At 44.0% G+C, this 23,242-nt stretch overlaps 1 protein-coding gene across 2 annotated transcripts in view; it reads right to left on the bottom strand.

The window, feature by feature from the left end:
• The window catches only part of camkmt (calmodulin-lysine N-methyltransferase), a 464,522-nt gene that overhangs the window by 9,489 nt on the left and 431,791 nt on the right, over positions 1–23,242 (bottom strand). For both annotated transcript variants that reach the window (XM_070889350.1, XM_070889351.1), the window contains exon 10: positions 22,024–22,155. In XM_070889350.1, coding sequence (XP_070745451.1) covers positions 22,024–22,155 — 132 coding nt within the window. The remainder of the gene's footprint in view (positions 1–22,023; positions 22,156–23,242) is intronic.

The following is a 23,242-nucleotide window of genomic DNA, read 5'->3' as shown; positions in this document are numbered from 1 at the left end:
GTACAGGGCAGAAACCACGAGTCTGCAACTGCCAGCAGGCCTCAGGTGACCCAGATGACTCAGAGAGTCCGCAACAAAGGATGAATGCAAGGCAATTCACACCTTGTTGGTGTTGTGGAGGCTTCCATTCAGCCTATTCATGCAACTTCAAAGGGTATGTTTGCAAGAGCTGTGGGACAATGGGGCACCTCCGACGAGCTTGCAGACGAGCTTCAAGTTCTGCAAAACCTGCTAACCACCATGTGGCAGAGGAAGATCGGTCCATGGTGGATGAAAGCAATTTTGAGCATCAGAAAGAGGAGGCAGATGCTGAAGTACACAGGATGTATACATTTTGACGAAATGTCCACCTACAATGCTAAATGCAAAATTGAATGGCTTACCGGTAGCCATAGAACTGGACACTGGCGCTATCCAATCCATCATGAGTAAAAAGATGTTTGAGAGACGGTGGTGCAACAAGGCACTCAGACCAGCCCTGAGCCCCATCCACACGAAACTGAGAACGTACACCAAAGAGCTCATCACTGTCCTCGGCAGTGCCATGGTCAAGGTCACCCACAAGAGCACGGCGCACGAACTGCCACTGTGGATTGTCCCGGGCGATGGCCCCACACTGCTTGAAAGGAGCTGGCTGGGCAAGATCTGCTGGAACTGGGATGACATCCGAGTGCTATCACATGTCGATGAGGCCTCATGTACCCAGGTTCTGAACAAATTTCCTTCCCTTTTTGAGCTAGGCATTGGAAAGTTTTCCGGGGCCAAGGTGTGGATCCACTTGGTCCCAGAGGCACGACCCATTCACCACAAGGCGCGAGCGGTACCTCATATGATGAGGGAGAGAGTGGAAATGGAGCTGGACAGGCTGCAACGCGAGGGCATCATCTCCCCAGTGGAATTCAGCAAGTGGGCCAGCCCGATTGTTCCAGTACTCAAAAGTGATGGCATGGTCAGGATTTGCGGCGATTATAAAGTAACTATTAATCGTTTCTCACAACAGGACCAATACCCAGTACCTAAAGCAGACGATCTATTTGCGATGATGGCAGGAAGCAAGACATTCACCAAGCTCGACCTGACTTCGGCCTGCATGACGCAGGAGCTGGAGGAGTCTTCGAAGGGCCTCACCTGCATCAACACGCACAAGGGACTGTTCATCTACAACAGATGCCTGTTTGGAATTCGGTCGGCTGCAGCGATCTTCCAGAGAAACATGGAGAGCCTACTCAAGTCGGTACCACGCATGGTGGTTTTTCAGGACGACATATTGGTCATGGGTCGGGATACCGTCGAGCACCTACAAAACCTGGAGGAGGTCCTCCAGCGACTGGATCGCGTAGGGCCGCAGCTGAAGAGGTTGAAATGCGTCTTCATGGCAACAGAAGTGGAGTTTTTGGGGAGAAAGATCACGGCTGACTGCATTCGGCCCACAGACGCCAAGGCAGAGGCTATCAGGAACGCGCCCAGGCCACAGAACGTCACGGAGCTGCGGTCGTTCCTGGGACTCCTCAATTATTTTGATAACTTACTACCGGGGTTAAGCACCCTCTTAGAGCCCCTACATATGTTATTGCGTAAAGATGAGAACTGGGTATGGGGAAAAAAAACAAGTAATTGCTTTTGAGAAAGCCAGAAACATTTTATGCACCAACAAGCTGCTTGTATTGTATAACCCATGTAAAAGACTTGTGCTAGCATGTGACGCGTCGTCGTACGGAGTCGGGTGTGTATTACAACAAGCTAACGTTGCGGGGAAGTTGCAACCTGTCGCCTATGCCTCCAGGAGCTTGTCGAAGACCGAGAAGGCCTACAGCATGATTGAGAAAGCGGCTTTAGCGTGTGTGTTCGGGGTAAAGAAAACGCATCAGTACCTGTTTGGCCTCAAATTTGAGCTGGAAACCGATCACAAGCCCCTCATATCCCTGTTCGCTGAAAACAAGGGGATAAATATTAATGCCTCAACCCGCATACAAAGGTGGGCACTCGCGCTATCAGCGTATAACTATACCATCCGCCACAGGCCAGGCACCGAGAACTGTGCGGATGCTCTCAGTCGGCTACCATTGCCCAGCACGAGGGTGGAAATGGCGCAGCCTGCAAACTTGCTGATGGTGGCGCAGCCCGCAGACTTGTTGATGGTCATGGAAGCGTTTGAAAATGATAAATCACTTGTCACGGCCCGCCAGTTAAGCACTTGGACCAGCCAACATCCTCTGCTGTCCCTAGTAAAAGAACTGTGTACTGCATGGGAGCTGGGCCAGCATTCCTGTTGAAATGCAAGAGCTAATCAAGCCGTTCCAGCGGCGAAAGGACGAGCTGTCCATTCAGGCAGACTGCCTGTTGTGGGATAAGCGCGTAGTGCTACCAAAAAAGGGCAGGAAGACGTTCATCTCGGATCTCCACAGCACACACCCGGGTTAGTAATGATGAAAGCGATAGCCAGATCCCACGTGTGGTGGCCTGGTAGCGACTCTGACTTAAGAGTCCTGTGTATGGCAATAAAGAGTGTGTACTCAGTTGAGCAACGCGCCCAAAGAGGCACCACTAAGTTTGTGGTCCTGGCCCACCAGAACATGGTCGAGGATCCATGTCGACTATGCCGGCCTGTTTCTCGGTAAAATGTTCTTGTTGGTGATGGTTGCTTTTTCAAAGTTGATTGAATGTGAAATAATGCCGGGAAGCACCACCACCGCCACCAGTGAAAGCCTGAGGGCCATGTTTGCCACCCAGGGCCTGCCCTGACATACTGGTCACTGACAACGGGACATGTTTCACCAGTGCCGAATTTAAAGAATTCATGACCCGCAATGGGATCAAACATGTCACCTCGGCCCCGTTTAAACCAGCCTCCAATGGGCTGGCAGAACGGGCAGTACAAACAATCAAACAGAGCCTCACATGAGTTACAGAAGGCTCACTCCAAACCCGCCTGTCCCAAGTACTGCTCAGCTACCGCACGAGACCCTACTCGCTCACAGGGGTGCCCCCAGCTGAGCTACTCATGAAAAGGACACTTAAAACCAGACCCTCGCTGGTTCACCCCAACCTGCATGATCAGGTAGAGAGTAGGCGGCAGCAACAAAATGTAAACAATGGTCGCGCCACTGTGTCACGGGAAATTGATCTGAATGACCCTGTGTATATGCTAAACTATGGACATGGTCCAAAGTGGATCACGGGCACGGTGATAGCTAAAGAAAGGAGTAGGGTGTTTGTAGTCAAACTAGACAATGGACAAATTTGCAGAAAGCACCTGGCTGCGGTTCACAGACTGCCTGAACAACCCACAGCAGACACCACCTTTTTCGAGCCCACAGCACACACCCAAAGGATCAACGTCACCACCCCGGATCAGGAAATCAAACCCATCATGCCCAATAGCCCAGCAAGGCCAGGCTCACCCAGCAGGGCCAACAATACGCCAGCCCAGCGAGGGCACAGCCAACACACCAGAACATTTGTACCGAGGCGGTCCACCAGGGAAAGAAAGGTTCCCGACCAACTCATCTTGTAAATAGTTTTCACTTTGACTTGTGTATCTGTAAAACATGCACTCCCATGTTCTGCCACCAGGGAGCACATCCCCTGAAGTCCCAAGGGATCCCAGCATCCGTTGGGAGCACTGGATATAAGCCGGCCCCTAAGGCCTGTTCCTCACTCTGGAGTGTCTTAATAAAGACTGAGGTCAGTGTTACTTTAACCTCCCTGTGTGCAGTCTCATCTGTATTAGGAACGCAATAGAACCCCACTAGTTACAGCTTGCCAACCGGAAAATGACCAATTTATCCCAACTCTCTGTTTTCTGTTAGTTAGCCAACCCTCTCTCCATGCTAATATATTACCCTCAACCCCGTGAACTTTTATCTTGTGCAGTAACCTTTTATGGTGGTGCTGCAGGGACCCCAACTATTTACAATCTGTATTAACAACTTGGAAGAAGGGACTGAGTGTAATGTAGCCAAGTTGGCTGACTATACAAAGATAGGAGAAAAAGCAGTATGTGAGGAGGACACAAAAAATCTGCAAAAGGACAGAGTCAGGCTAAGTGAGTGGGCAAACATTTGGCAGATGGAGTATAATGTTGGAAAGTGCGTGGTCATGCACTTTGTAGAAAAAAATCAAAGAGCAAGTTATTATTTAAATAGAGAAAGATTGCAAAGTGCTGCAGTACAGCGGAACCTGGGGGTACTTATGCATGAAACACAATAGGTTAGTATGCAGGTACAGCAGTGATCAGGAAGGCCAATGGAATCTTGGCCTTTATTGCAAAGGGGATGGAGCATAAAAGCAGGGAAGTCTTGCTACAGCTATAAAGGGTATTGGTGAGACCACACCTGGAATACTGTATGCAGTTTTGGTTTCCATATTTACGAAAGGATATACTTGCTTTCGTGGCAATTCTGAGAAGGTTCACTAGCTTGATTCCGGGGGGTTGACCTATGAGGAAAGGTTGAACAGGTTGGGCCTCTACTCATTGGAATTCAGAAGAATGAGAGGTGATCTTATCGAAATGTATAAGATGATGAGGGGGCTTGATAAGGTGGATGCAGAGAGGGTATTTCCACTGATGGGGGAGACTAGAACTAGAGGGCATAATCTTAGAATAAGGGGCCACTCATTTAAAACTGAAATGAGGAAAAACTTCTCCTCTCAGAGGGTTGTAAATCTGTGGAATTCACTGCCTCAGAGAGCATTGAATAAATTTAAGATAGAAATAGATAGTTTCTTAAACAATGGAATAAGGAGTTATAGAGCACAGGCAGAGAGGTGGAGCTGAGTCGATGATCAGATCAGCCATGATCTTATTGAATGACGGAGCAGGCTTGAGGGGCCGTATGGCCTACTCCTGTTCCTATTTCTTATGTTCTTATGTGGCACCTTATTGAATGCTTTCTGGAATCCAAATACACATCCACTGGTTCTCCTTTATCCCCCCTGCTTGTTACATCCTCAAAGAATTCCAGCAAATTGGTCAAACATGATTTCCCTTTCATAAAACATGCTGACTCTGCTTGATTGAATTATACTTTTCCAAATGTCCTGCTGCTGCTTCCTTAATAATGGTCTCCAGCATTTTCCCAATGACAGATGTTAGGCTAACTGGTCTATAGTGTCCATCTTTCTGTCTGCCTCCTTTTTTAAATAAGGGTGTTACATTTGCGGTTTCCCAATTTGCTGGGACCTCCCCAGAATCCAGAGAATTTTGGTAAATTACAACCAATGCATCCACTATCTCTGCAGCCACTTCTTTTGAGACCCTAGGATGTAAGCCATCAGGTCCAGAGGACTTGTCGCCTTTAGTTCCATTATTTTACCGAGTACTACTTCTTTAGTGATAGTGGTTGTATTAAGTTCCTCCCTCCCTATAGCCTCTTGATTATCCAAGAAGGGTTGACATTTTTTGAAGATGATGCAAAGATTTGTGTGGATGTTAGGACCTTAGATGAGAAAAGTAGATCTAGATATGAAGGGATAATGGGTCCTCATCTGCTAAATTGGTACACCACCAGCCTGTTTGCTCTAGGCTGCTGAGTGGGAGAAAGAATCTCTGAAGGTCCACGCCCAGTGCCACGAAGCTATTGCAAAAACAAATAGGGTGTTTGGATGCATTGTTAGGATGATTGAGGCGAATAGTATAAATACATTTCGAGGGAAGGTAGATAAGCATATGAAGGAGAAGGGAATAGAGGGTTAGGCTGATAAGAGTTAGATAAGGATGGAAGGGAGCGTGGACTCGTTGGGCTGAATGGCCCGTTTCTGTGCAGTATATTTTATGTAAGTGACATTGTGATATCCTATGCAAAGGTAACAATAAACTGCAAATGAACATTTTAGATCTGTTACTGTTCTTGGCATATATTTGAATGTTGGATGTGGGATCTAAGTAGTGACATTGAATCATAGCTGCCTTCAGACATCCAGAGGTATAACTCTTGCACCGGATGTGTTTGAAGTTCAGGACAAGCCGCAGCTAGCAGTATTCGTGCACTTCCTGTCTGATAATTGCACTGTGAAGGAAGAAGCTGGACATTGTGCCACTAAAAGATCGAAGCCAGGGTGTGGATATCATGGAAGCCTTCAATATCTGTTATTCAGATAGTCAAGTTGTATTACAGAAATGCAGAAATGTACTGTCATTATTATGGATGGAGCATCAGGAAATGTTAGGATCAGTATGCAGGTTCGTGCGTCTTTGTAAAGCTGGTGACAAGCTTTCTTGAATTTAGGATATTTTATGGCATTATTCATCGGGGGCAGGTGTCAAAGCTCCTGAATTTGAACCACATCAGGAAGATTGCGTAGAATTGCGAACTGCACTGAAGTTTAAAAATCAAACTGAAGAGCTAAACCACAAAAAAAATTTCCCTTCAGACTCTGTTACAGGAAAAGTGATTGTTCTTTTTTTTGAATTAATCCAAAACTACCAAGATGAAGACGATATTGTTCTATATGCAGTACCTAATCTATTAAAATGTCAGTCTACTATGAATGCTTTTCCTTTCATGGAGAACACTCTCATGTAGTTGACTGAGACAAGCAGTACAATAAGATCTACATTAGCAATATCGTTCAGTTCCGTGATGTCTCTTTTCACAATAATAATGTAAAGTAGGCCTGAGCAGTAGTAGGGGAGTTAGCCGATGGTGCAGTTGAAGAAGTAGGTTTTAAAGAGACCTTTGAAGGTGGGGAGAGATGTAACAAGGTGGGACAAGTTTAGGGAGAGAGTTCCAGAGTGAGTGGCAAGACGACTGAAGGCAGTGTTAGAGTGGAAGGAGGAGAAATATGCAACATGTCAAAGCTGGAAAGCAGTGGGTATGAGCAGTCACAAAGGGTTGGAGATGGTTGCAAAGGTAGAGTAGAGTGAGGCCATGAAGGCATTTGCAGATCAGCATGAAAAGCTTGAAGTCAATGTGCTGAGGGACCAGGACTAGCAACCATCAATTAAAGCCCAAGTTTGTCCAAGACTTCAGTAAGGCTCCCATAACTAAAAAGGCTTTTTAGCAACTTTCTCATACTCCTGGAAAGGATACAAGAAGCTATTTGTTGTACAGGTATAACATCCCGAAACCGGAAACCTCAGATCTGAGGCCATTCCGGTTTTCGGGTTTTTCCGGATTTGGGAGATGAAATCCGACGTCCCGAATCCAGAAACCCTTGGACAGATTTTCGGGTATTTCCGGATTTTGAAGCATTACATCTAACGGCTTGAATCCGGCAACTTCAAGGCCGAACCAGGCCGCACATATTTTTTGATTCCTGCTTGGAAAAAGATATGTACAGCTTAAAAGTCTGTTTTTCAGGAAATATTTCTGGATTCTGGACAACTACTCTTGCAATTTGCACAATGTCCGGTTTTTGGACAATTCCGGTTTTTAGAACTTCGGATTTCGGATGCTCTGCCTGTATAACAGGTGATCTCTCTCTGCCCATTTTTATTTTATCAATACATAATCAGTAGGAGTCAGCCTTGGTTCAGTGACAGCTCTGAGTCAGAACATTGTGGGTTCAAGCCTCGATTGGCACATAATTTAGGCGAATACTGCAGCACAGTACTGAGGGACATTTGCACAGCCGTAGGTGACATTACTTGGATGAGATGGTAAACCAAGGCACTGTAAGCTCCAACAGGTGGATGTAAAAGATTCCCTAACAATTTTTCTCTTACTCTTCTGAAACTTGGAAGGAAGGATAGAAACAAAAGTTCAAATAGCCATTCTACATGCTCTTCCTGCTGCCTACATTCTCGTTGTATTGAAATTAAGACTTATTGCGACATTTCCTACTTTAACTCATTCTTTCCAAGGACCTCAATACTATGGTCTTCATCAGTTTTCCTTCCTCCTATAATCTACAGGCTTTAAAAAATCTAACTCAGCAGCAACTAATCACAACATCTTCATTGACTACATCTCTTTTAATCTTGTCCTGTATGAGGGCTGTGGCCCTTCATCTTTATTTCTCAATTAAAAGTAAGTGGCAAGCTGGAACAGCATGAATTACAAGTCAGCTATTAGAAATAGAAATGGCAGTGAATGCAAGAACTGGGGCCACCATTAGCCTGGTTGGCACAGCACAAAAAAGCTCAGAGGGTCTATAAGAAAGGTTGTTGTGGAAAGTGGAAAAACTTCGGAGATTGGGATTAAGTCATGTTGTTGAACCAGAGTAGAGGGACCATTGCTCTTGATGTAACTATGTTGTACTTGATCAGGGAGTGCTTGACATTGAGTGACAAAAGTAGAAATATTGTTCCTTCCCCCCTGTCCTGGCAACTCTACCCTTGATGAATTCATCTGAAAAATATATTTTAAAAAATGATAAATTTAATAATGCACATTGGAACAGGAAATGTAAAACACATTTACACGCTGGGGCAGTATTTTCTGGCAAAATAACCGAGTTTAATGGTGCTGACTGTGGCGAGGAAAAGGTACCCTGTGAATTGCAACTCGCTACTAATTGCTGGTCGATTTGTGTCACTCCACTGTTAGCCTCGCGAAAATGGCAGCTCGCCCTCAACATCCTTGAGAGTTTTAAGAAATTGCTGCATTTGTGCTGTTAAAATGAATTAAATTCACCACAGAAAGTTAGGGCCAACTTTCCCGTTAAGCTACGCGGCACTCTGAAGGTCCCACGCAGCTGGTGAACCGGCTTTTAAATAGAATGCACGGAATTTTGAATGGTCCGCACAGCCTGTTAAAGGGGCTGCATGGGCTAAAAAAACAAATTAGAGGGAACATTGGTTAGGGCTGGTACTTTACTGCGTAAGGACCTTTTTCATTACGAGATTTATGTTCCTGCAATGCCACTCAACCTCTCTGGCCCAGAAAGGGAACAATAAACTGTGGCGTCTCACTTCTGCAAGTAGTAAATTGATCTTAAGAGACATTTTTAAAAATTATTTTCTTACTTTTCCATTGTCTTTTTTCTCTCTCCCTCTCTTTATTTCTCCTTCTGTACCAGATTTGACCCTAATGTACCCTATTTCCTTCTCCGCCTTGGGATGTTTTACTGTGTTAAAGGCGCTATATAAATGCAATTTGTTACTGTCATTTCTTTTTCAACATTTAAATTTCATTGGTTCACTGTTGGTCCCGTCACCAAGGTCCCCGATGCCTCATTATCAGCTCACACTTCCAACAATTCTCAGCATAAATATTTTTGAGCTGAAGGGTGAGGGAAAATGTCTTATCGAAGCACGCTGCGAGATGCCCCGTTCCAGCACCAATAAATTGATGCCCATTAACAAGGTGGAATAGAAAAAGGAGATGCCTGTAATTATTGGCCATTCATTGAAAGTATCCAGTCAATCTGAATCTTTCAGTGGACAATGCCAATCGTGGAATCACATGCAGCTCACATTTGTTTATTGCATGTCAAAACACTTTATTTCACTTATCTAGTCACTGACAAAACCAATTTTGTACACTATAGGCAATCCTGGGCATTCCACTTTCTAAAAGGCACTGGCAGGATTAAGATTAGTATTTAGAGTTCCAAGATATGAAGAGATACTCAAAGAAATGAATTTATTTTCATTTAACAAAAGATTGGGAAGGGTCAAATGGTTAATTTTATGAAAGTGTGGTATTGAATTCAGATCGTGATCATAGACCTAGAGGACAGGAGTATAAAATTAGCAAGCCTCAAACAAAACTAGAATCATAAATCCCAAAAAGTAATGGGTATATGGAATAAATTCTTAAATAAAAGCAATTAGTTGTGCCAATTAGCAGCTTAAAAAAAAACATTTAAGGAAGGGATAGAAGGTTATGTCAACATAAGAACATAAGAATTAGGAACAGGAGTAGGCCATTTAGCCCCTCAAGCCTGCTCCGCCATTCAACAAGATCATGGCTGATCTGGCTGTGGACTCAGCTCCACTTACCCGCCCGCTCCCCATAACCCTTAATTCCCTTATTGGTTAAAAATCTATCTATCTGTGATTTGAATACATTCAATGAGCTAGCCTCAACTGCTTCCTTGGGCAGAGAATTCCACAGATTCACAACCCTCTGGGAGAAGAAATTCCTTCTCAACTCGGTTTTAAATTGGCTCCCCCGTATTTTGAGGCTGTGCCTCCTAGTTCTAGTCTCCCCAACCAGTGGAAACAACCTCTCTGTGTCTATCTGCCGGGATGGCGGGACTGACATATCAAGAAAGACTGGATCAACTGGGCTTGTATTCACTGGAGTTCAGAAGAATGAGAGGGGATCTCATAGAAACGTTTAAAATTCTGACGGGTTTAGACAGGTTAGATGCGGGAAGAATGTTCCCAATGTTGGGGAAGTCCAGAACCAGGGGTCACAATCTAAAGATAAGGGGTAAGCCATTTAGGACAGAGATGAGGAGAAACTTCTTCACCCAGAGAGTGGTGAACCTGTGGAATTCTCTACCACAGAAAGTTGTTGAGGCCAATTCACTAAATATATTCAAAAAGGAGTTAGATGTAGTCCTTACTACTAGGGGGATCAAGGGGTATGGCAAGAAAGCAGGAATGGGGTACTGAAGTTGCATGTTCAACCATGAACTCAGTGAATGGCGGTGCAGGCTCGAAGGGCCAAATGGCCTACTCCTGCACCTATTTTCTATGTTTCTATCTTGTCTATCCCTTTCATTATTTTAAATGTTTCTAGAAGATCACCCCTCATCCTTCTGAACTCTAACGAGTAAAGACCCAGTCTACTCAATCTATCATCATAAGTTAACCCCCTCATCTCCAGAATCACCCTAGTGAATCGTCTCTGTACCCCCTCCAAAGCTAGTATATCCTTCCTTAAGTAAGGTGACCAAAACTGCACACAGTACTTCAGGTGCGGCCTCACCAATACCCTGTACAGTTGCAGCAGGACCTCCTTGCTTTTGTACTCCATCCCTCTGGCAACGAAGGCCAACATTCCATTCGCCTTCCTGATTATCTGCTGCACCTGCAAACTAACTTTTTGGGATTCATGCACAAGGACCCCCAGGTCCCTCTGCACTGCAGCATGTTGTAATTTCTCCCCATTCAAATAATATTCCCTTTCACTGTGTTTTTTCCCAAAGCTAGTATATCCTTCCTTAAGTAAGGTGACCAAAACTGCACACAGTACTCCAGGTGCGGCCTCACCAAAGTGGATGACCTCACATTTTCTGACATTGTATTCCATCTGCCAAACCTTAGCCCATTCGCTTAACCTATCTAAATCTCTTTGCAGCCTCTCTGTGTCCTCTACACAACCCGCTTTCCCACTAATCTTTGTGTGATCTGCAAATTTTGTTACACTACACTCTGTCCCCTCTTCCAGGTCATCTAAGTATATTGTAAACAGTTGTGGTCCCAGCACCGATCCATGTGGCACACCACTAACCACCGATTTCCAACCCGAAAAGGACCCATTTATCCCGACTCTCTGCTTTCTGTTAGCCAGCCAATTCTCGATCCATGCTAATACATTTCCTCTGACTCCGCGTACCTTTATCTTCTGCAGTAACCTTTTGTGTGGCACATTATCGAATGCCTTTTGGAAATCTAAATACACCACATCCATCGGTACACCTCTATCCACCATGCTCGTTATATCCTCAAAGAATTCCAGTAAATTAGTTAAACATGATTTCCCCTTCATGAATCCATGTTGCGTCTGCTTGATTGCACTATTCCTATCTAGATGTCCTGCTATTTCTTCCTTAATGATAGCTTCAAGCATTTTCCCCACTACAGATGTTAAACTAACCGGCCTATAGTTACCTGCCTTTTGTCTGCCCCCTTTTTTAAACAGAGGCGTTACATTAGCTGCTTTCCAATCCGCTGGTACCTCCCCAGAGTCCAGAGAATTTTGGTAGATTATAACGAATGCATCTGCTATAACTTCCGCCATCTCTTTTAATACCCTGGGATGCATTTCAACAGGACCAGGGGACTTGTCTATCTTGAGTCCCATTAGCCTGTCCAGCACTACCCCCCCCCTAGTGATAGTGATTTTCTCAAGGTCAAGGATAAACATGGATGATCATACTCCATAGAACACAATGGTTTGTGCACCACTGAGACCATACTGTGGAATTCAACGAGTTAGAGTTGCAAGTACAGGTTGCAAAGTGGGACATATATTCTGGTGTTTTATTCAGAGAAAGATTTCACACAGATATTTGGCCTCAATTATTGGTGGCATTCTCACCTCCAAGGAGCGGAAAAAATAGGCGAGTGAATCACAATAAGCAGCTCCCACACACATTCTAGGTCTGGATAATGAACACCATGGGCAGAGCCCTGGCAGCAAGATTCCAGCCTGCCTATCAACCTTCTCAGCCAATGAGTAGAGAATGGTGCAGGCAAGATGGATGGCAGAAAATAAAATAGGTGCAAAATTGGTAAAAAAAAAATACCCGCACACATAAGCTTTTCTATGCATCAGGATTCAAAATGTTGTGATCGTAGTCTTTCATTCTGTAATACCACTAAGATGATGATATATTATTAAACATTTGAATACATTTCAAGCAGTAAAAAATTGGTTTTAAGTAAATTTGATAGCCCTACTCCTACTCTGTTGTCAGTTTCATGAATTCATCTATTAAGGCTACTCATACAACTTCAGCTGAACGTGACAGTAATTCCTGAATAGTAAAAAAAAATTACGTTCTTTTCTGCAAAACATTACAATATTATACACACAGTACTCTATCACAGTCGACAAGAGCATGTAGGAACAGCTAAAACAGATTGGTGCTGATTGTGTGCCTAGTCACAGATCAAAGTGACTCTAGATCTCATTTAATCCAAAAGTCTAGAATTAAATCTACTGACAATTATAACAATAGACATTACGAACTTGCCGACTGACATAACGCTACTGAAATAAGCAGTATTGTGCGAGAAGGCATAGCAGGAAATATCATACCAAATTAAGCGCTCTTGACCTAAATCTTGTAGTGTCTGACACAGACATTTATCACAACAACTGTGAAGCATTGTTGGAGCTTTAACAGTCAGGAATGGAGACCTGAACAAAAACCCAAAACAGAGCCCAGTGATCAGGAGAGTTTTCAGTACATAATACACTTGACATTGTGTTTCCTGGCCGTCAACTGCAGCTTTTTCGCACTAAACTGTCAGTAAAGATGTCACAATGAGAAAATCTGGGAATTACTTACCAAGAGGAAGGGTTAAGATTTTTTTCCCTCCAGTGTACACCCCATCGCTCCAAACCACATATAGGTCCACAGATACCACCATAGAATCATAGAAATTTACAGCACGGAATGAGGCCATTTTGGCCCATCGTGTCCGCGCTGGCTGACAAAGAGTTATCCAGGCTAATCCCACTTTCTCGCTCTTGGTCCGTAGCCTTGGGGGTACGGCATCTCAAGTGCATACGCAAGTACTTTTTAAATGCTATGATGGTTTCTGCCTCTACCACCCTTTCAGGCAATGAGTTCCAGACCCCACCACCCTCTGGGTAAAGACATTGCCCTCAAATCCCCTCTAAACCTCTCCCCAATTACTTTAGATCTATGTCCCCTGGTTGTTGACCCCTCTGTTAAGGGAAATAGGTCCTTCCTATCCACTCCATCTAGGCCCCTCATAATTTTATACACCTCAACCTCCTCTGTTCAAAGAAAACAAACCCACCCTATCCAATCTTTTCTCATAGCTAAAATTCTCAAGTTCAGGCAACATCCTCATAAATCTCCTCTACTGTCTCTGGTGCAATTACATCTTTCCTGTAATGTGGTGACCAGAACTGCACACAGTACTCTAGCTATGGCCTAACTAGTGTTTTGTATAATTCAAGCATAACCTCCCTGCTCTTTTATTCTATGCCTCAGCTAATAAAGGCAAGTATTCTGTAAGTATGCTTTCTTAACCACCTTATCTACCTGGCCTGCTACTTTCAGGGATCTGTGGACATGCTCTCCAAGATCCCTTTCTTCTTCTACACTTCTCAGTGTCCCACCATTTAATGTGTATTCCCTTGCCTTATTAGCCTTCTCCAAATTGAATTCCATTTGCCACTGTTCTGCCCACCCACCTGACCAGTTCATTGATATCTTCCTGTAATCTACAGCTTTCTTCTTCATTATTAACCACACAGCCAATTTTTGTATCATCTGCAAAGTTCTTAATCATACCCCCTACATTCAAGTCAAAATCATTGATATATGCTACAAAAAGCAAGAGACCTAGTACTGAGCCCTGCGGGACCTCACTCAAAACAGCCTTCCATTCACAAGTGGACCTCCAATCCCTTGCTCAAGTGCCTGCTCCTGTGAGCACTAGTGGGTTAATGGGATATGGTTCTGTAGGTGTCAATAGCTCTTCTGTACTATTCCGACTGGCTACACTTAAAGAAGATAAAATAGTTGAAATATTCAATGAAAATGTTTAAAAGTGCTCACAAGAGGGAATAATACTAACTTGCTCTTGAATATTACAGATACCCTCAAGTGTGATTAAATGGCCAATCCAGTCCTCATCTAACATCCACATCTCTTATACTATTGACGTCAACTAATTCATCACTTATCAGACAATAGATCTGAGATCAGGTATACTCAATGCTCTGGAGAATTTTGAAGGCAGGACACTTGATAATTTTGGGAGACTTAAGACTTAAGACAAATGCTAGTTAGCTTCTTGTGATGACTCAGCAAGTTTTTCTGGTGAAGAGTTGTGCCATTCATAATAGAAGGGTTCCAAGTTCAATCCAGTGATAAGTTAACTGATCTCAGGTGGTGGTAGGGGCAGGACAGTTGATGTTAGTGCTTCTGAGGTTAGGAAGAGAAAATCAGCCTGAATATTAACCAATGGAACTGTACATATGCAATTGTTAGGCGAGGATAGGATCACTTGAATAGCTTCCCTACACTCACCATCAAGGCTCAGCCATGATTAATGTCCACTTGGTGAAGTACTGCAGGGCATCCAGTGCTGTACCTCTTAAAGAAGTTAACAGCTTCAGCAGAGGAAGGGAGGGTAGCAAATTGTGGAGAGGGAGCTATTGCAGGAGACCAAGGAGGAAATTTGTGGAGCACTGACATTATGACGGAAGAATTGTTGGAGAGAACTGGAGGTAATCAATGCATACATTAACCTCTTTCCATATAATATATATAACATGGTATGCTATACATCATATTTTAATATATTCAAAAAATGTTAGTATGTGCAAATATCATATACACTTTGTTACAAATGCAGAGCAATCTCAAAATGCTGTATGCTTCTGAGCTTCAAGCTGAAACTGATGAGCAAATTCTAATCTGCCAAGTTCTCTTGACCACAAAAAAAAAATGAAACTGTAAATGGGCGAAATTGCCCCTTTTTACAGGCCCTTTAGCGCCTCTGGCGGCTGCTATCGGGGCACAATGGCATTTTCGCCTGGGGAGGGGGGCACCAATGTCTCCGGGGAAATTGCCCTGGAGTTTTGGGGGCGCTGTCCCGGCAGTGGCGCAGCCCATGATTAGTACCCCGGATGGGCTCGCAACCGGCGATGACGCCATCACCGTGTGTGTCGATCCCTCACCGCCCTGCGCGACCCTTTTGCGCAGGAAGTCCTGGCCCCGAAGGTTATCGCCCAAAATCGGGGCGAAGGGCAATTTCGGGGCCTAATTGTCCTCAGGCTGTGTTTACTTTTATCAATTAGACTTTCTGGCCTTAAAAGACACGTCAATTTAAACATAGCTCCACCTTAACAGTGGAACAGTTTGTTACATAGTATAATGCCCCTACTTCGGGGGGTAGTGCTGTGTGGCGGGATCAGGTTGGTAGAGGACCTTTGTCTTACGGATGTTTAGCATAAGGCCCATGCTCTCGTACGCCTCACTGAAGGTATTGGCGATGGTTTGGAGTTCAGCCTCCGAGTTTGCGCAGACACAGGCGTCGTCTGTGTGCTGTAGTTCAATGACAGAGGATGGGACGACCTTGGGTCTGGCCTGGCGGTGGAGTTAAACAGATTCCCATCTGTTCTATAATTTAGCTTCACTCCGGCAGGGAGCTTGTTAAGGGTGAGATGTAGCATTGCAGCAAGGAAGATCGAAAAGAGCATTGGTGCGATGATGCAGCCTTGCTTGACCCCGATTATCAAAATCCATGGCAAGGCCTTGGACAGCGTGGACCATTTTCCATACCTCGGGAGCCTGCTGTCACAGTAAAAGCAGACATTGATGACGAGTTCCAATAGCACCTTCAGTGCACTAGCGCAGCCTTCGGTCACCTGAGGAAGAGAGTGTTTGAAGACCAGGACCTCAAATCCGACACCAAGCTCATGGTTTACAGGGCAGTAGTGATACCCGCCCTCCGATATGGCTGAGAGATGTGGACTATATACAGCAGACATCTCAAAACGCTGGAGAAATACGACCAGTGCTGCCTCCGCAAGATCCTGAAAATCCATTGGCAGGATAGACGCACCAACGTCAGTGTTCTCACTCAGGCCAACATCCCCAGCATCGAAGCATTGACCATGCTCGATCAGCTCCATAGGGCAGACCACATCGTTCGCATGCCCGACACGAGATCCCAAAGCAAGCGCTCTACATAGAGCTACGACATCGCAAGCGAGCCCCAGGTGGGCAGAGGAAATGTTTCAAGGACACCCTCAAAGCCTCCTTGACAAAGTGCAACGTCCCCACCGACTCCTGGGAATCCCTGACCCACGACCGCCCAAAGTGGAGGAAGAGCGTCTGGAAGGGCACTGAGCACCTCGAGTCCCATCACTGAAACAATCAGTAACCAAGAGTAGACAGCAGAAGGAGCGTGCGGCAAACCCAGGCTCCCCACCCACCCTTTCCTTCAACTACTGTCTGCCCCAACTGTGACAGAGACTGTAGGTCCCGCATTGGACTCCTCAGTCACCTGAGAACTTACTTTTAGAGTGGAAGCTAGTCATCCTCGACTCCAAGGGACTGCCTATGATGATGATGATGCCCCCTACCAATATTGAAGAGCACATTATCTGACCTGCTGTAAGCAGTACCATGGAAGATCTGATAATACATATAAGTAAACAAATAATTTTAAAATTTCATGCACGTTACACTGGTTGGATTCTTCAACTGGTGTGATTGTGCTCATTGACACCATTTGGCATGCAGGAAACAGTTATCACACCTGGGAACCACTGGAACCCACATCTCATGTTTTTCTGACTGGCAATTGTTGAAATAACAACTTGCATGCTACCTCCAGACTCGACTATTCCAATGCTCTCCTGGCTGGCCTCCCATCTTCCACCATCCATTAACTTCAGCTCATCCAAAACTCTGCCGCCCATGTCCTAACATGCACCAAGTCCAGTTTACCCATCACTCCTGTGCTTGCTGACCTACATTGGTTCCCGGTTCAACAATGCCTCAATTTTTAAATTCTCATCCTTGTGTTCAAATCCCTCCCATTCCTTGCTCCCTCCCTATCTCAGTAACCTCCGTCAACCCTACAACCCTCCGAAAACTCGGCGTTGCTCCAATTCTGGCCTCATTTGCGCCCCCGATTTACCTTGCCTCACCATTGGTCGCGTACCTTCAACTGCCTAGGCCCTAAGCTCTGGAATTCCCTCCCTAAACCTCTTCACCTGGATCTCCTCCTTTAAGATGCTCTTTAAAACCTACCAAAGAATTCCAGTATATTTTATTTCTGAAACCATGCTGACTTCTTCTTATCACCACAATATTCCCCCCTCCCAGATACTCTTCCCCTGTACTGCTTAATGCCAAATGTATACCTCCAGTTGGTGCATCTTACATACAAACTTGCTGTGTGTTATCTCCATAAAGCTTAGTCACAGTTGTACATAGGCAAACGCAACAACCAATTTGTACACAGTAAGATCCCACAAACAACAATGAGGTAAATGATCAGTTAACCTCTTTTGGTGGTATTGGTTGAGGGATTAATATTTCCCAACACACCAGGGGAGGTTCCCCACTCTTCTTTAAGTAGTGCCATGGGCTCTTTTACATCCACCAAAGAGGGCAGACATGCTTTATTCCAAAGATGGCATTTCCAGCAATGCAGCACTCCCCTAGCACTGCACTAAGTGTTAACCTCGATTATGTGCTCAAGTCCTACAGTGGGACTTGAACCCATGACTTTCTGACACAATGACGTAAGCGCTACCACTGAACCACGCTCAAAGGCAGTTGGGGAGGGTGGCAATAGAGGATGTGGTGAGGTACAGTTATGTGTCATCAGCATACATGTGAAAGCTGACCTCATGCATCTAGAAAACCGCCAAGGGATAACATTTACATATGACGAGGAGGACCGAGGATGGAATGTTGGAATATATCAGAGGTGCAGCAATGGAAGGAGAAATCATAAAGACAATGCAATGTCTATGGTGGAGTGGAACTAGCAGAGAGCAGTGCCATAGAGCTAGATTGTGGGGGAGAGATGTTCGAGGAGGATGGATTGGCCGACTGTGTTGAAGACAGTGGAGAGGTTGAGAAGAATGAGGAGAGGCACAATCACAGTCATACAAGATGTTATTGGTGACGATTACCAGTTTTGATGCTGTTAGTGGGGTGGAAGCCTGATTGGATAGCTTGAGAACGGAGTAGTGAGCGAGGTGGGAGTGTAGTATAGATGCACATTGTTTTTTTTAAAATTCCAATTGTGATTGGAAGACTAAAGAACCTAGATTCAAGACAATCAAGCCTCATACAAGGTGATGACCTATGCTACTTTTTTCTCATGGAGTGATTAATGTGTCCAATGGACTTCTACCAAAATCAAGGCACTTCACCTTTGCATTTATTTCGTTCAGATTGCAGGAAACTGGTGCCCATTTGCCGACTCCCTGCATTTTCAGTGCTAAAACCACAAAACACTGGGTCAATTCTGTCAGCATGATAAGGATGGCTGGATCTAGCAGAGTAAATGCAGAGACTGTAGCAATGATATTGGACTCCTGAAATCTGAACTAAACAGACTGACATAAAAACACCTCCAGTCAGCGCTGATTCACTGAGCTCCTTGAAGAAGAAGTTGGATAATTATTTAGCAAGAATTGGGATTGAAGGTTATGGGGATAAATTTATTGTATGCAAAAGTTACAGAATGTTATTCAATACATGGATAGAATATTCGAAGGAAGCTTTTAGTTTATTTGTCGGGACCCAGGCTTGATTTCTGCCCTGTGCCAAATAATAACTTCATGGTGGGGCGGGCAATAATCAAGGGAATAATGGAGGCATGTGAAAAAGGAACGGCAGTAGTTATGGGGGATTTTAACCTACATATCGATTGGACAAATCAAATCGCAGGGGGTAGCCTGGAGGAGGAATTCATAGAATGCATACGGGATTGTTTCTTAGAACAGTATGTAACAGAGCCTACAAGGGAGCAAGCCATTTTGGATCTGGTCCTGTGTAACGAGACAGGAAAAATAAACGATCTCCTCGTAAAAGATCCTCTCGGAATGAGTGATCAGAAAGTATGGTTGAACTTGTAATACAGATTGAGGATGAGGAAGTTGTGTCAGAAACGAGAGTACTATGCTTAAACAAAGGGGACGACAGTGGGATGAGGGCAGAGTTGGCTAAAGTAGACTGGAAACAAGGACTAAACGGTGGCACAATTGAGGAACAGTGGAGGACTTTTAAGGAGCTCTTTCATAATGCGCAACAAAAATATATTCCAGTGAAAAAGAAGGGCGGCAAGAGAAGAGATAACCAGCCGTGGATAACCAAGAGAAATAAAGGAAAGTATCAAATCAAAGACCAATGCGTATAAGGTGGTCAAGGTTAGTGGGAAACTAGAGGATTGGGAAGATTTTAAGCAACAGCAAAGAATGACTAAAAAAGCAATAAAGAAAGGGAAGATAGATTACGAAGGTAAACTTGCGCAAAACATAAAAACAGATAGTAAAAGCTTTTACAGATATATAAAACGGAAAAGAGTGACTAAAGTAAATGTTGGTCCCTTAGAAGATGAAAAGGGGGATTTAATAATGGGAAATGTGGAAATGGCTGAGACCTTAAACAATTATTTTGCTTCCGTCTTCACAGTGGAAGACACAAAAACCATGCCAAAAATTGCTGGTCATAGGAATGTGGGAAGGGAGGACCTTGAGATTATCACTATCACTAGGGAGGTAGTGCTGGACAGACAAATGGGATTGAAGTAGACAAGTCCCCTGGTCCAGATGAAATGCATCCCAGGGTATTATAAGAGATGGCGGAAGTTATAGCAGATGCATTTGCTATAATCTACCAAAATTCTCTGGACTCTGGGGAGGTACCAGCGGATTGGAGAGCAGCTAATGTAACGCCTCTGTTTAAAAAAGGGGGCAGGCAAAAGGCAGGTAACTATAGGCCGGTTAGTTTAACATCTGTAGTGGGGAAAATGCTTGAAACTATCATTAAGGAAGAAATAGCGGGACATCTGGATAGGAATAGTGCAATCAAGCAGACGCAGCATGGATTCATGAAAGGGAAATCATGTTTAACTAACTTACTGGAATTCTTTGAGGATATAACGAGCATGGTGGATAGAGGTGTACCAATGGATGTGGTGTATTTAGATTTCCAAAAGGCATTCGATAAGGTGCCACACAAAAGGTTACTGCAGAAGATAAAGGTACGCGGAGTCAGAGGAAATGTATTAGCATGTATAGAGAATTGGCTGGCGAACAGAAAGCAGAGAGTCGGGATAAATGGGTCCTTTTCCGGTTGGAAATCAGTGGTTAGTGGTGTGCCACATGGATCAGTGCTGGGACCACAACTGTTTACAATATACATAGATGACCTAGAGGAGGGGACAGAGTGTAGTGCAACAACATTTGCAGATGACACTAAGATTAGTGGGAAAGCGGGTTGTGTAGAGGACTCAGAGAGGCTACAAGGAGATTTGGATAGGTTAAGCGAATGGGCTAAGGTTTGGCAGATGGAATACAATGTCGGAAAGTGTGAGGTCATCCATCTTGGGAAAAAAAACAGTAAAAGGGAATATTATTTGAATGGGGAGAAATTACAACATGCTGTGGTGCAGAGGGACCTGTGGGTCCTTGTGCATGAATCCCAAAAAGTTAGTTTGCAGGTGCAGCAGGTAATCAGGAAGGCGAATGGAATGTTGGCCTTCATTGCGAGAGAGATGGAGTACAAAAGCAGGGAGGTCCTGCTGCAACTGTATAGGGTATTGGTGAGGCCGCACCTGGAGTACTGTGTGCAGTTTTGGTCACCTTACTTAAGGAAGGATATACTAGCCTTGGAGCGGGTACAGAGACGATTCACTAGGCTGATTCCGGAGATGAGGGGGTTACCTTATGATGATAGATTGAGTAGACTGGGTCTTTACTCGTTAGAGTTCAGAAGGATGAGGGGTGATCTTATAAAAACATTTAAAATCATGAAAGGGATAGACAAGATAGAGGCAGTGAGGTTGTTTCCACTGGTCGGGGAGACTAGAACTAGGTGGCACAGCCTCAAAATATGGGGGAGCCAATTTAAAACCGAGATGAGAAGGAATTTCTTCTCCCAGAGGGTTGTGAATCTGTGGAATTCTCTGCGCAAGGAAGCAGTTGAGGCTCGCTCATTGAATGTATTCAAATCACAGATAGATAGATTTTTAACCAATAAGGGAATGAAGGGTTATGGGATGCGGGCGGGTAAGTGGAGCTGAGTCCACGGCCAGATCAGCCATGATCTTTTTGAATGGCGGAGCAGGCTCGAGGGGCTAGATGGCCTACTCCTGTTCCTAATTCTTATGTTCTATCAGGTGGCGAACACAATCAGACTCTGCACAGGTACTGGCTGACAGAATGCCAGTCAGTACAAATCCTAGCATAACAATAAAAAAATTGGAACTGTCATCTTAAAGAGTATGTAGAAAGTGTTAATAAACACTTCCTATAATGAACAGCTTCAGGCAAGATAGTCTGAGAGGATTTGCTGCATAAGAACATAATTAATATAATAAAGGAGGAGATGCCAGGGGGGATATTGTAGTCAAAGGCATTTAAGGTATCTGCCAAAAAACTCTTGTGATCCCTTCTTAATGTAAAATGGATTGTGATGCTACCCTAATATCAGGAGAGCTCTGACCTTGAGGTGAAAGTTCCAAACATGGTCGTCGTAATTCACAAGCCTCTGGGCAGTTAAACAGGCTTTCTCTGCAAGGTTGCAGAACTGGTTTAAAGTACTGCCTCTCTGAGGGGCAAACACAAGTACTTTCCCCTAAAAAGAAAAGACAATTATGAATGGTTACTGATTGTTGACATAAATATTTTAATCCCGTCAGCCAAACAACATAATGCTCCACAGTTCAGCACAAAAACCATGGTGTAACGTGTTATATTGCAATGCCCACCTCACTTAAACACCAGATTAATTTCACTATTTGGAAATTAAAGCAGTTTTAATCATATATAAACTGTAAGCTCTAAACTGTAGACTCAAATAATATACGCAATATCCCTGATAATTTGAATTTGCCTTTGGCACTAAAAAATTCAACTATCCAATAATTTGAATTAAGCAACATTAATGACACAACAAAGTGGGAATTTAAAACAAAATTAACCAATAATTTGAATTAAGTAACTTTGAAGAGTAGACTGTAGAAACTTTATTTATATATTTTGTCTTTCTTTTCCCCCTACCATTTTCTCCATTTCTCTCCGGATGGTGACGACTCTCGCAGGGGCACGGTTCCAGGAATGTCAGCGTTCTCTGGTACCTTTCCCAAATAGACGTTTTACAGGCAAGAGTCTAAACAATGTGTGTTGTTCAAGCTATCCAACAAGGAGTGCTTCGCAGCCAAACCTGATCATTTTGTAACCCCATGTCAACAGATAGAGCCTGTCTATTAGGAGTCGCTGAATAGTGATTAGGAGGGGAAATTCTGAAGGATTTTTCCCCTCCATCGCCAATGGGTACTGAGGCCAATTTTAGTGTCCCTATTGCTACCATGACGCAGATCAGATAATTCAGAACAGACTCTAGATTGAACTTGAGGACAACTGATCCATAAGAGAACACAGGCATTTATATGTTTTTATAAAACATTGGTTTCTGAGCACCTTCCAGTGAGTTTTTTCAACATTCATTTTGAACTATTCACACACTCGTGCATTGCACAAGCTCGAATGCATATCTTTATTTGAAAGAAAGCATAAATGTTATTAATTTTTGTTTAAATTATGGAATACTAAATAAAAAGATGACAAAATTTTAAAGATCACAAGCTAATGATAGTAAATAATTCAGTATCTGGTTTAACTTCAAAAGAAAGAAAAACGGGCAATAGGTTTTGATAACTCGA

The sequence above is a fragment of the Pristiophorus japonicus genome, chromosome 9, assembly GCF_044704955.1.
Source record: "Pristiophorus japonicus isolate sPriJap1 chromosome 9, sPriJap1.hap1, whole genome shotgun sequence".
In the NCBI taxonomy this organism is placed as follows: Eukaryota; Metazoa; Chordata; class Chondrichthyes; family Pristiophoridae; genus Pristiophorus; species Pristiophorus japonicus.
This window is presented reverse-complemented; position numbering and strand designations above follow the sequence as displayed.